This window comes from Nannospalax galili, unplaced genomic scaffold (genome assembly GCF_000622305.1).
Source record: "Nannospalax galili isolate Female #2095 unplaced genomic scaffold, S.galili_v1.0 scaffold43, whole genome shotgun sequence".
Lineage (NCBI taxonomy): Eukaryota > Metazoa > Chordata > Mammalia > Rodentia > Spalacidae > Nannospalax > Nannospalax galili.
The window spans coordinates 5,865,048-5,879,830 of NW_008353342.1; the positions used below are offsets into that span (position 1 = coordinate 5,865,048).

Sequence of the window (14,783 nt, forward strand, 5' to 3'; positions counted from 1 at the left end):
GTATCTTGATCACATTCACCCCTACTCTCCCAACTCCTCCCAAATCTGTTCTATAAACTTCCTTCTAGTGTGGCTTCTTGGTCCTATAGATTTTAGTATATTGTGTTTTCATTTTCATTTGATTCTAGAAATTTTTATTCATCTTTCTTCGTTTCTTCCTTGACACAATTATTATTCAGTGGTGTGCTGTTTTATGAGTTTGTGTACTTTCTGTTGTTTCTTTTGCTTTTGATATCTATTTTATTCCATTGTTGTGAGACAGAATGCAGGCTATTATTTAAATTTTCTTCTATCTCTGATACTTGCTTTATGTCATAATATGTGGTTGATTTTGGAGAAAGTTCCATGGGCTGCTGAGAAAAATCTGAATGTAATGTTTGGGTGGAATGTTTTGTAGATGTCTGTTAAATTTGTTTGATTTATGTTGTCATTTAACTCCAATGTTTCTCTGATTAGTTTTTGTCTAGATGACCAGTCTATTGGTAAGAGTGGGTTACTGAAGTCACATGCTAACACTGTGTTGGGGTTAATCTGTCATTTTAGAACTAATAGTAATTTTTTATTAAATCAGTGCACCTGTGTTTGGTGTGTGTATGTTTATAATTTTCTCTTGACGGATTGTCCCTTCAATGAGTATGAAATGACCTTCTTTATCTCTAGTGATTACTTTTGGTGTGAAGTCTTTTTTTAGATATTAAAACAATACTTTCTCTTATCTCCATTTGCTTGGAATACCTCAGTGGTATCTGCTACTGATGGTGAGATGTGTTTTTTGGAGGCAGCAAAAAGATGGATCCTGTTTTCTAATCCAATCTTATAGTCTGTGTCTCTTTATTTGGAACTGAGATTCTTAATATGAAGCTGTTATTGAAAAATGTGTAATTCCTGTCATTTTTTGTTTGTTTTGTGATGTTTTCTTAGACCTATTTTTGATTAACTGCTCTGGAATTTTTGCTTGTTTCCTGTGACCTCTTGGGTATGCTTATCCTTATCTTCAGACTGAAGTATTCTTTCCGGTATACTCTGCAGAGATGATCAGTGGTCATAAATTCCTCAAGTCTCTTTGTATCATGGAAAGCTTTTCTTTCTCCTTTGATTATGACTGTCAGTTTTGCTGGGTATAATACCTTGGGCTATAATGGCCTGGCATCTGTGGTCCTTAAGAACCATGCCCTCCTGGCTTTCAAAGTCTTCATGGAAAAGTCAGGTGTTATTATAATGGGCCTGCTTTTAAGAGTGACTTGACCTTTCTCTTTTACACCTTTCAATTCCCTTTCTATATTTTGTATTTTAATGTTTTGACTCTAACATGTGAAGGGTAGTTTCTTTTCTGGTCCTGTCTGTGTAGTGTTCTGAGGGTATCTTACTTCTTCTTCCAGGCCCATAATCTGAATGTTAGATGTTTTCGTGGTGACCCAGTTCTCTCCAGTGTTCTGGAGCTTTACATTTATCATTGACCTTTACTGAGTGATCCAGTTCCTCTACCTTGTCTTTCATCCCTGATTCCCTGTTTTCCTCACAATTCAATCTATTGGTGAGTTCTTCCACTGAGGTTTCATTTTGCTTATGTTTTCATTTCCAGCATCACTTCAGATCATTACTGTGGATTACTGAACTTTGGAGGAGAAATGTTGCCTTCGTTTTTCACATTGCTTTTGTTTCTGGGCTGGCGACTTGCACATCTGGAGTACTTTGTTGGTTGAGCTCTCTTTCTGTTTCTTTTTTCCTTTCTTTTTTGTTCAAACAGCCTTTATCCTTTCAGTGGAGGGGTTTACAATGTTCAGGTGAGGTCTAAGTCTCAGTAGGGTTCAGAATCCCATTTTCCTCTATGAAGCTGATGCAGGAACTGTTGGAGTGGTGTAGATGGACCTAAACCGCAGAATCAGGGTGAGGAGGCTATGTTGCCTGGGATACTGGTTCAGGAGGTTCCTGGGTGCACAGGGTGCCTAAACAGGGGAAGTTGGGGTTCCCTACTCGCTGTAGGAGGTCTTATGGGCTGAGCATCTTCCTCCATTTCTATTTTCAACCTTATACATTATGGCATGGTCTCTCACTTAAACACAGAGTTCACTACTAGTCTGTGTAGCCAGTTTACTCCAAGAATCCCCCATTTTTGCCTCCCATACTCTGGGATTACAGGCAGGTCTCTGTTTGACAGGGCCTTTCATAGGTGCTATGGATCTGAACTACATTCTTCACATGTGTTCAGTAAGTTCTTAACCCACTGAGCCATCTCTCTGGCGTCCTGAATTTCATTCTTTTATGTGTATATCTTCAGTTCTCACAACACTAGTGACTAGAGATTATCCTTTTTCCAATATGTGTTCTTAGTGTGTTTGTCAAATATCAACTGGCCATACACGTATAAGATTTTTCTGGGCTCTATCTTGAACCCTGGGGTACTATGTCTGCTCTTTTACTAGTATGATGCTGCTTTGAGTACTATACCTAACAGTTGTAGGCAAGGAAAAATATTAAAATATTTTATCTGCTGGGCTTAATTTTAGCCATTAAAATTTAGGTAATTTGACTTTGCTAATTTAGACTTTACTCATTTCAGAGGGGAGTGTGCTCTAATACTCTCACCCAATCTCTTTGCATTTCTTTTGTTAAATTATTCACAAAGAATGAATTATAATATGCAGTGTAATAGGCAGTGACAAATGACACAAATGTTAATTGCTGAATCCAAATAATGTGACATTCCTATCCCCTGGAAAAGACTGAACAGGTTATATAGGCTCACAAGTTGACACTGGAAATATACTTCCACATTTCAAATCCAAGGGCTTACTTTGACTCCAAAATTTCTTTTTTTAATATTTTTAATATTTATTATTTTATGTGTATGAGTGTGTTGCCTGTATAAGTGTAAGTGCACCCCTGTCGTGCAATGCCTGTGGAGGTCAGAAGAGGGTGCCAGATCCCCTGAAACTGGAGTTACAGACAGTTGTTAGGCACCATGTAGGTGCTGGAACCCAGGTCCTCTGCAAGAGCAACCAGTGCCATTAACTACTGAGCCATCTCTCCAGCTGTGACTCTAAAATTTCCCATTTCTTGGATCATCACTAACAGGATTTATATAAAGCACACTTGGTATGCAAGTAAGTGTATTACTATGTTTTCATGTATGATATTGTGTGCATGTGCAGTGACTGTGTGTACGTGTGTGCATGTGAGTGTGGAGGCCAGAGACCCATGTCACGCATCTTCTGCTATTCCTCTCTGCCTTATCATTTGATGCAGGGTTGTTTGCTGAATCCAGAGTGAATGGACTGATTGACTAGCAAGCTCCTGGGATCTGCTCATCTCTACTGCTTCCCACTGTCAGGATTACAAACACACATGACCATTCCCAGATTTTACATAGGTACAGAGGATCCAAACTCACATCCTCATGCTTGCATAGCAAGCTCTTTACTGAATGAACCATCTCTCCAGCCCATTACCCTTTATCTTTGAAAAAATGAGTCAGGTTAGCATCAGGTGCACATTCAGAGTATAGGAGCAGACAAGCCATGGGGCTCTTCAGCTGTCAACTTGACACAAACCTAGAATCGTCTGGGAAGAGGTAACTTTAATTAAAGAATTTCTCATATCAGAGTGGTCTGTGACCCTGTCTGTGAGGCATTTTCTTAACTGCTAATTGTTGTAGGGAAGGCCCATCCCACTGTGAGTGGTACCATCCCTAGGCAGGTGGGCCTGGACTGTATAAGAAGGGAAACTGAGCAAACCAGGGGAGTAAGTCATAAGCACCATTCTCCAATGGTCTCTGCTCCAGGTTGTTGCTTGAGTTCCTGCCTTGGTTTCCCTGGATGATGAATTATAACCTATAAGATGAAATATGCCCTTTCCTCCCCTACTTACTTTGGGCAGTGTTTTATGACCGCCATGGAGAAGAAATACCTGGAAAAGACACAATTAGAACTGTGATCGCTGCTGTTCCTGGGTGGACCTGCCCTGGTACCTAGAAATGTTTGCCTTTGCCTTCGACCATTACAGCTTTCTGCTCTCGCACGATAAATGAATTCCTTCAAATCAGTAATGTCCTCATGATTCATACCAGAGAATGTGAACCCGGATTCCCAAAAAAACAATTAAAATGCATTTTCCCATTTGTGTTTCACCATTTTAGAAATCTTTGTTTAGTTCCTTTTCCCAATTTTTAATTATTTTTTATGTTTATGTTTTTGAGTTCTTTGTATATACTAGATACTAACCTCTGTCAGAGGTATAGCTGGCAAAGACTTTCTTCCCACTCTATAGGGTGCCTCTTCTCTCGAATGGTGGTGCCCCTTGATGTAGAGAAGCTTTTTAGCTTCTTGAGATCCCATTTGTTCTACTTAATGCCTGCGCTATAAGAGTCCTGTTCAGAAAGTCCTCTCCTGTGCCTATAATTTTCAGTTATTCCTTACTTTCTCCTCTATCAGATTTAAGGTATCAGGTCAGACTCTTTAGCCATCAGGGAAACGTTACTTTGAGATGTCATCTTACCCCAGTCAGAATAGCAAAGATCCAAATATAAATGATGATAAATGTGGCGAGGATGGGGGGGGGGAGGAGCACTTATTCACTGATGGTGAGAGTGCAAACTGGTGCAGCCACAATGGAAATCAGTGTGGAGGTTCTCAAAAAGTTACAAATAGATCCCACACATGATCCAGCCATACCACTCTTGGGTATATACCCAAAGGACTCTGTATCTTGCAGTAGAGATACCTGTTCATCCATGGTCATTACTACCCTATTCATATTAGTCAGGAAATGGAAACAACCTAGATGTCCATCAACTGATGAATGGATGATCAAAGTGTGGTACATTTACAGAATGGTGTATTATTCAGCTCTTAAGAAAAATGGCATTATGAATTCCAAAGGTAAATTGATGGAGCTGGAAATAATCATCCTAAGTGAGGTAACACAGACCCAGAAAGACAAATGTTGCTTGTTCTCTCTCATAAGTGGATGCTAGCTTTGGATCTTTAGACAGATGTGTTTCAATTGGTAAATCCTCAGGAAACTAACAAGGGGCCATGGAGAGGTATTCATGGAGATAGAATGAGGTGATATAAATGGGAGAGGAGAACACCAAGGTGGGGAATAGGAGGGTAGGGCTGAAGAGAGAGCAAAAGGAGAGAGAACTAAAGCTAAAGGCCTTTTAAAAAGTCATATTGAAACCTACTATAGAAACTTCTTTCAATATATACATATACAATATCAAAAAAGTTTAAATGTATACACTTTATAATAGGGGTTCAGCAACCCTAATAGACACCACAGGCTAGCAGACAAAAAGCTTAATGCCAGGAATGGGCTCCGTCTTCTGGAGCTGTTGATCAGAGAGATCCCATGGGCCCTCAACAATACTTACTATTGTCACTGCACTTGGTTACCCACCAGAACTTGATTATAAGACCTAGGTTAACTAGGCTCTAGTGAATGGACCCACACTGAAGGACATTTGGGGACACAAATTTGATTTGATAGGCCTTAACATACATAACAGAGTACATGAAATCTGGCAGTGGGACTGTGAGAGGCTAAAATGGGTGAAGATAGGGGAGGGTATCTAAATATGATCAAAGTATATTGTATGGAATTTTCAAAATTTCAGTGTAAAAAGTAATCATTAAAAGAACCCACAAAGACCCTACCATTGAAGACATTTCATATCTAAGTTATAGAACAAACAGGAGAAATCAAGCTGGTACTGACCCTGAGGCTTCATCTCTGCTGGCTAACTGTCAGAGTACTAGAAGGTTACGCATATTACCATCATGGAAGGTAATATGAGAGAAAGGTAATCATCAACCTTCCCTACCTGTGAACCCTGCAAGTTACAGTAGCAACTGGCTTGGCAAAATATACCCACTGGTACAATAGAGGCACAAATGTTATGAGAGTAATCAACTACCTTCTAACTGAATTTTAAGCCCAGCTCACAAGATGGAGTTCATACCTGATACTATTATCAAGACTAAGAACCTATGACTAGACAGGTCACAATCCATAGGGGAGAACCTAGTATTGTGCTAAACAAACATTGTCTTAAATTGACTTATAATGACTTACTGTTACACCCATAGATTAGTGTATCTCTCCCTTTTCACCAGAGAAGGATCTTCTTGCATCAGATGGAGATTAACACAAAAACCCACAACTGATCAATGTGCAGAGAATAAGAGACTGTGGAATGCTCAGCCCTGAGTGGGACACCCATGTGACAGGACACTCACTCCTCCCAAGACTCAGTGATCATTGTGGAAGAGGGAATAGAAAGATTTAAGAACCAGAGGTGGTAAATGAACACAAGGAAACTTTATTTTATGGACACCACAGGGTAGTTGCATATATGAACCCACAGTAATTATGAAAGCATGCCCAAGACCTGTGCAAACTCAAGACAGACAGGGGCCAAGCATGGGTCAGGGATGTGGGCAGGAAGCCCCAGCCCTAGCTGAGGATCTACTGGCAACTGGTAAATGCTGAGGGAGGGAGAGTCAGTTTTTCTTACTGGTGTGATGGCCAGAGTCTGAAAGACAGAGAGCATTTGAGAAAGAGATGAGACTCTATAGGCCTTTAGAAAAGACAAATAATAATAGAGGACACGAAGTCAGGGGTGAGTAGTGGGGTAGAGTTGACAGGGACGGGAGCCCTCAATGTGATCGAAATACTGTGTATGAAATTCTTGAATCAATAAAAAAATACATTTTCCTAATATCTTGATTAATTTTTCTTGAGATTTAAGACTCAGGAAAAAATCTTTTTCTGAGAAATGTTGGAAATTCGAATTGAAGGAATGTTCATTAAAAGGGAGCTTATTTTTCTATTTTTGTGCAGAAATCCTTCTTCTGTCTTACACCTGCAGGACTCTGTCCATGCAGAGGGCCTTTATCAAATTTACAAAAGCTTGCACAATGGCTGTTTTACATGCTGCCCCAAGTATTTAAGTGTGGAAAAGAACTTTTCACAGACTTGAAGTAAAAATATCTTTAAATATGCTTTACCTTTGGCTGATCTGACCAAAGGCATGGAAAACCAGATAAAGAACATGAGGTAAGTCAGAATGTTTTGTCTCTTTTTTCTTTCCTTTTTTGGCTCACTAATATTTCTAGACTTTAAACAAGGCTTCAGCACACCAGAAATGAGCAATTATCCAGCTTGCGCAACCCATTTTCTGGGTTAACCCTCCGTTCAAATATTTCAATGCACCTTATAAGTTGGTTATCATGCAAGATACTTTCATACATGTCGTTTGACTGAAGCGAAGCGTGAAAGTGGCCAATACATGCTTTAAGCACTTACAATGTGTGAGACTCTATGGTACATGTTTCAAATGTGTTTTCTCAATCTTGAAAATCTCCCTGTCATACAAATATTATTCACTTAATTGCACAAGTTGAGAGAATTAAAGCTCAAACCATAACTACAATAACCACCTGCCAGCAAGAGACACAGGTTAGAAGTTAACCTAGGTGAAGCTTCAAAACACCATGCTTTCTCCCACACCATACTGAAAATCATAAAACACAGATAAAGTCACAACATCTGGGGTCGACGATGCCCATCTCCTACACCCCGGCCAGGAGAGAGAGAACAGGCAGCAGGCAGCCTTGTTGCTTCATGAGGACTAATCTTGAAACCTCCGAGCAAGGTTAGGCCTTCCCCCACTTACACTTCCGTAGCAGCGGCAACGTGCTACTCTTACTTAAAAGAGACCTATCATCAGCTTAGAAGCTGAATACATGTTTTTAGGAAAGGTTTCAACTGAACATTGAAAGCAGAGTAGGAATGTTTTTCTTACCTTTAAATATTTCACCAGCTTCTGAATTTGCCAATATTCTGAGGGCAAATCTGCATTTGCTTCCTGCCGATGGTCAGGAGGTTCCTCATCCTCCTCGCTCTCTGAGGAGCTCTCGCTGACGGTTTCCTCAACCTTCTCGACACCCTTACTAAGAACAGTAACAACAAGGGCACACGGGTAAGGACTGTAACAGTGATACATCAGCAGCAACAGACAAGAGAGCAAGCAGTACCTGTGAGTTCTAGGAGGCAGGCAAACTTTCCATACTTCCCTAAACTGGTGAAGGGCAGGCAGCACAAGCAAATTGTAATATATAGCAAACACAGTGAAAAGCTCTAAATGAGATGCATCCAGAAAGGCCACAGACAAACCAAAGTGCTCAAGTACCACAGGGAGGGTAGGTGTGGTTCTGATGGGCGACACTAGGGAACCCAAGGGCTGAGGGAGCTCTGTGTGCTGACAATTGTGTTCATCTCACACGCCTGCATATGGGGTAAAGACACACACTGAGCTGATGTTCATGTCTTGGTACTGTGAGTGTACTGTAGTTTCCCTCAATGTAGTCACAGAAGGTTGCTGAGCCACGTGTACTGAGACCAGGCACTGTCTTTACAACTTCCCATGCATCTATAATTATTCCACAATAGAAAGCTTTAAAAGTTCTTAAACAAATTGAATAATGTATTATAGTAAACCAGAAAGTAAAACTAGCATCAGTGCAGTACAGCTCTTAAAGTTTATTTTTTTAATCCCAAGTGTGCAAACGTTTCAATGTGAATCTCTGCCTCCCCTTCCCACCACCTCTCTGAAACTCTCCAGTAAAAATGGCTGACTGTTCTTCTCCTTTTCCTTTTTGTTAAACTGAAAATCATACAAAATGTTTATTGTCGGTCCCATGTTAATTGTTATCTTAAATGGAAAGAATGTCAGCATAGAATTGGAAGAATAATCTGTGATGACAAGAAGAGGCCCCGGACATATCATAACTCTGCAAGGAGGTGACTGTTGTGAGGCACAGCTGAGCCTGGCGTGCATACTCCCAACGCTTAGAAGCCTGCTCTTTGCAGCAGATAGCTCTCTCCTTGGTGACTCCTGAGCACCCCCATGTTCCGGTGCTGCATGAGAAGGACGTCTTATAAATATATTTAAAGCAATCATTTTTACCGACATTGCTAGTAACTGTCAATATACTAATGAAGATGCTCTGGGACCCTGATATAACAGTGCGTAGGCCTCTAACTACCATTGCACCCAGCCCTTCTTTGAGGACAGTTAAGGTCAGGGCCGTACCAGAGTAACCGTGTACGTACCGGAGTAACCGTGCCCGCCCAGAGGAAGCTGATGCGCGTGGCTTTTCAGGCTTTCCTTGTTTTCCCTCTTGGCTGTCTTTTATAGAGCTTTTGTGGCTAAACAAGGAAACAGAGCTTTGTTACTTGATACTGAAAAACAGGATAGAAAGGATGGAAGTAAATACAGATGGCCCTAGCATTTTCATGAATCCCACCCCCAAATGCTCTTTCCTGCCTCAGAATAGCCCGTTACAGCCTCCCCCACAACACCTACAGGGGACCTTCATGTTCTCTAAGCACAGCTATGCAGTTAGACCCCGACTCAAAAAAAAAAAAAAAAAAAATCAAACAAGAAACAGCACTTTGACCAGTACCTTTTTGCACTAGGAAAAGGTACTCACAGGCCCCGTGGCAGCGAGCCCCTCATCCTACACCTTCCACTCTGGGCGCTCCAGGCTCAGTTACACTCCCCTAGCCTGTAGTTTCTTCCTTTCCTCACCCAACACTGCAACAGGGGCACACCTGGTCTTTCAGGCATTCCCGGGCTTGGCCATCCATTATTAAAAGCAGTATTTTACAATTCACTTTCCGTTAACAGGGACCCACATGCATTTTTCAGACTGCCATGCACAGTTACAGAGGTCAAGAGCCATGAAGCCAGTGAGGGTCAGAAAAGCAAAGGCACTTACTCTCCCACAGCGCTCAATCCTCCTGAAGTCTCTACATTTACTTCTAAAACAAAACCCACATTCACTTCCAAAACAAAACCCTCCTCAGAATCCCTAAAGGAGAGCATTCTCCTGTGACCAACCAGGAACCAGTTCTATCATGTAACATTGAATATAAGTGTAAAGATAGCACACAGCATCAAATACAAGCTGGTGTTTGTCAGATATTGGCTGCATTTTTACAAGGTGCCTGCTACAGCTGGGACCATGAGGAGCCGCCAAACACCCACAAAGGTTTGACCCCCATCAGGCACAAGGTTCAGGCCTGCAATGATCCAGCACACGGGAGACTTAAGTAGAAGGATTGCCACAAGGTAGAGGCCAGCCTGGGCTATAGCATGAGACCCTGGTTTGACCCCAGGAGTCACTGTAGGGAGGCAGTGGAACCTTTACAAGGTGGAGCCTAAGGTCTCTAGGTCACTGAAGACCCTCATAGGAACGTGATCACTCTCTCTTTCTGTTTCCTGGTCATGAGATAATCAGTTTTACTCTGCCATGTGCTCCCCACTATGGACATAAAGTACCCCTACCACACTTAAAGAAGCAATGGTTTTCTAATCACGGACTGAAATTTCTAAAATCATAAGCTGTAATAAACCATTTCTCTTTACAAGTTAATTGTCTCAGGCATTTTGTTATAGTGATAGAAACTTGACTAACACAATGTTCTAGGGATTTCTAACAGTCCCAGCATTTGAGTAGCAATGACTCTGTGTGCATGTTCTATGTATGTATATATATATGCATGTTTGTGGGTGTGCAGGTACACATGTGTGCATGTGTATGTGGAGGCTGGAGGATAGCCTTGGGTGTTGTCCCTCAGGGCTGTTACTTCTTTTTTGAGACAGCGTTTCTCACTGGTCTGAAATTCACCAAGTAGACTAAGCTGGGTGGCCAGCAGGCACCAGTGATTCTCAGTACTGACGTTCCAAGCACACACCACCATGCCCAGGTTTTGTTGTTGTTCTTTTAGTTTGGGGAGTTGAACTCAGGTCCTCATGCTCTCAAGGCAAGCACTTTATTGACTGAGCCATCATCCCAGCCCTTGAGTAGCAATAACTCTTCATCTTTGCTTACTCATAGCAAAGAGGTTCCAAATGGAAGGAGCTTTGTATATTCCATGTACTTATTATCCCAGTACCTACTTTACACAGGCCTGTTAACACTGTTGAGACTCTGCTTCTTACTATATTAAAGCTGAGTTCAGAGAGAAGACATCGTTGCTAAGAAAATTTCCGTGATTAACCCCATCACGTAATTTTAATCGTGTAAAGTTCTCCCTACCACAACCTCTACATCTTCCATGTTATTTCTCCATGTGTTTTAGTATCATTTTCCCCTTTCTTTGGTCCTGACTCACCACTATACAAAAGTCTATAAAACTGTATTCTTTCTCCTCCCTTCACAGTGGTCTAAACATAAGCACCGCTACTGCCCACTTAGAACATAAAGAGAAGGACAAAGGACCCAACCAGGAAGGGACAAGTCAATATGAAGCACCGTTCCAGGAAAAATTAGTATGTGGTGAGTGAAGATGCATCAGAAAACCCATCACTCAGATGTCTACATACTCTTTGTAATCAACAGTGGCTCTCCAGTTTAAGCTTGGCTCCAGTCTCTTGGTCATATGACTTTTCCCAAAATTAATTTGGTTCTTTTCCTGTTTACTCTTCTCTAAACCAGCTACAGATGCATGTGAGGCTCCTTCACTCTTGAGTTTCTCATCAATTTGGTCCTTCCATTGCTCTTCATTGACTCTAACCTCCTTTATAAAATAAGAGGAATGGTTACAGTGACGTCACTTCTGAATTATGCAGTGTCATCTAAAGATGAGCACTGGTGATAAACATAGGAGAGTACATCTCAGATGCATCAACATTCCGTTGCTTAGCAACCCAATTTAAATATGGATAACTTCAAGACTAAGGCCTATATTAGAGTTAGGCAGAGACTAATGTGTTGTTTCTAAATTCATCTCTATGGCAACACACAGACGTAATAGCAGTATTGGACCTTACCACCTCTTGAAATAGTTAAACGCCATCCTTACATTGACTGGGACACATCATATTCAAATTATTTAAGCCAAGGATAAAAGAAGCATCTTGAAACTAGCCACAGATAGAAGACATATCCAAAGGCATGAGAGATGATTTAGTGGTTAAGAGCACTTGTGCTTTGGCAGAGGACCTGAGTGTTTGGTTTCCAAGTACCCACATCAAGTAGCTTACAGCCACTGTAATCCAAGCACCACGGGATCCAATGACTTTTCTAGCTTCCACAGGTGTGCATGAGCACACATACACACACACACACACACACACACAACACGTATGTACATACACGCACGTGTGCATGCACATGAACACACAATTTAAAAATGAAATATTTCAAAATAAAAAACATCTCCCACGCACAGTTAGAAACATAAAAATGTGGATCTGGGGAGATCGTTCTATCAGTAAAGTACCCACCACATAAGCATGAGGACCTGGGTTTGGATACCCAGCACCTATTTAAAAGCTGGGTGTGGTGATACAGGTTGAGGGTAGAGACAGGTTTATCCCCAGAGCTAGGCTAGTCAGCCTAGGCAATTGGTGAGCTCTGGGCTAAAAAAGTGGGGGAGGCAATAAAGAAAGACATCCTTCAAAAGTCTCTGGCCTCCACTTGCCCACATGGCACACGTACACACACATACACCAGAGAGAGGAGAGAGAGAGAGAGAGAGAGAGAGAGAGAGAGAGAGAGAGAGAGATTGGTACTGAGGGTCTGGCTCAGGAGGGGAGGCTGGGACAAGTCAGTGTTTAGTCAACTGCAAACACTGCAGAGGTCTAAGCAGGGACAACACTGGCTCAGAGTAGCAAGTATTACGGAAAAGAAATAAGACTGCACTGTGTCCTGTGGCTCAGCTACAGAATACCACACACCCAAGCTGAGTAATCACACAACGCTTCCCTAACCAGAACTGACTGTCTGCCCAACACACCAGAGAGAGAAGAGAGAGAGAGAGAGAGAGAGAGAGAGAGAGAGAGAGAGAGAGAGAGAGAGAGAAAGTTTTAAAGGAAACATAAAAATGTGAAGATTTCTCATGAGAAATGCTGAAAGCAAAACAAACGGACACTTTCACTTCAAAGTACTGAAAACAAAAGAACGCTCCACCAAGCGAAGCTCTAAAAGAGACGAAACAAGGGAGAATGAAAGTCCAAGAAGGGTGAAGGCAGGAGAGAATCTGGGCTGGACGACAATTCCATGGATAAAGGCCTGTGCCCTGCAAGCATAAAGACCTGAGTTTGCATCCACAGAACCCAGGTAAAAGCCGGATGCATTGTGTAAGCGTCTGTAATCCCAGTGCCCTTATAAAAAGATGGGAAGTGGAAAGGGGAAATCTTGCAAGCGGCCCAAGCATGAGGATGTGACCTCTAGCATAAGTAAAGTCTGGGAGTGGGAGCACATGTCTGAATCCCAGTGCTCACTGGCCAAGCAATTCAGCTGAAAACAGTGGGTTCCAGGCTCAATAAGAGACTCTGTCTCAAAAATTAAGTGCAGAACAATAGAAGAAGACTTGTCATGTCAAACTTTGGCTTCCATACATGCATGCACAGGCAAGTGTGCCAGCAACATGTGTTTCCACACATATACAACACACATACACACATGAAGATAAAGAAAAAGGGGAAGAGGAAGAAGAGGAGGAAGAGGAGGAGGTCGTCAACATTTAAGACCTAACAGTAAAATTCCAACATTCATACCATCTGAGTACCAGAGGGAGAAGAGACAGCGAGTCAGACTGAAAATATATTCCAAGTATCCCTATAATTTCCTCAATCTTGGGAAAAGATGGAATTAACTCTATGATTCCAGAAGCTGAGAAAACCCTAAACAAAATAAACCCAAAGAAATTCTTCCTAAGATATAGATTAATGAAAGTCCATAAAACAAAAGACAAAATTCATAAAAACAGTAAGAAATGATACATTAGCATAGCTATAAAATGAACGGAAAAGAACTGTAGGTGTCTCAGGAGACAAGCAGAGGCCAGAAAGATTTTTAGCATTTTTCAAATGCTTGGAGTAAAGGATTGTTAACCCAGAGAGCCCTGCTCAGTGGAAATATTACTTAGGAATGAAGGAGAAATCAAGACATTCTTTGATGAAGGGAAAATAAACCTATGCAAAATGACAGCCAAAAGGAATCCTCAAGCAGGAAGAACACAGGGTATAATCAAACAACGCTGCAATATTAGTGGGGTTGTATATAATCACAGACATGACAATTCGAAATGATTAAATGGTGTTAGCATTAAAGGAATTTCTTATACGAACATTTGAAAATTGCCCTGTTCTGACTTTTTACTAGTTCCCTGTCTAGAACTTGTAATGCTAAGTACTCTTGCCTTTACTTCTCCTTCACATCTCCTATTCATGATTCAAGGACTTTCTTCTCCCCTTAGAGACAAGAGTTATGCAATTTAGGAGTCTTTTAGACAGACCCACTGAAGGGGTACCCCAATTGCCTCACACTGAGTCCATGTTCAGCATGGAAGAAGCCAGAGCGGTCGGCGTCCCAATTCCCTATTGGCAATTTGGGTAACCCCTTCAGAGGATGGCGTGATAAGAATAGGAGGTAGGAATTGGCTAGGCAGTTAGGGTAAAAAGACCCCAAAGAAATGTAGCCAGTTTCTTGGCTAAAAGTCAAAATGTCCTTGGGCCTGTTAGCAACATACTCTGTTCCAAGGCCAAAAATGTCAAAAGTATTTGGGAGCTTGTATCTAGCTTGAAGTGAGTTACCTCATCAGACGGGGGTGATGTTGGAGGGGAGGGAGTAGGCGTGGATTTGATCAAAACACCTTATATGCATGTATAAAATTCTCTATAACGTTTTTGTAAAAATTAAAAAATAAATAAATAAAATCGCACGCCTGTAGTCCCAGCACTTGGGAGGCAGAGGCAGGTGGATCTCTGT

At 41.5% G+C, this 14,783-nt stretch overlaps 1 protein-coding gene across 1 annotated transcript in view; it reads right to left on the reverse strand.

Moving 5' to 3' along the window:
- Positions 1–14,783, reverse strand: part of Armc4 (armadillo repeat containing 4) — a 193,249-nt gene that overhangs the window by 159,765 nt on the left and 18,701 nt on the right. Inside the window, exons 7-9 of the mRNA XM_008850554.2 lie at positions 11,393–11,586; positions 9,115–9,210; positions 7,805–7,952 (exon numbers count right to left, since the gene is read on the reverse strand). Of these exons, the coding sequence (XP_008848776.1) occupies positions 7,805–7,952; positions 9,115–9,210; positions 11,393–11,586 (438 nt within the window). The remainder of the gene's footprint in view (positions 1–7,804; positions 7,953–9,114; positions 9,211–11,392; positions 11,587–14,783) is intronic.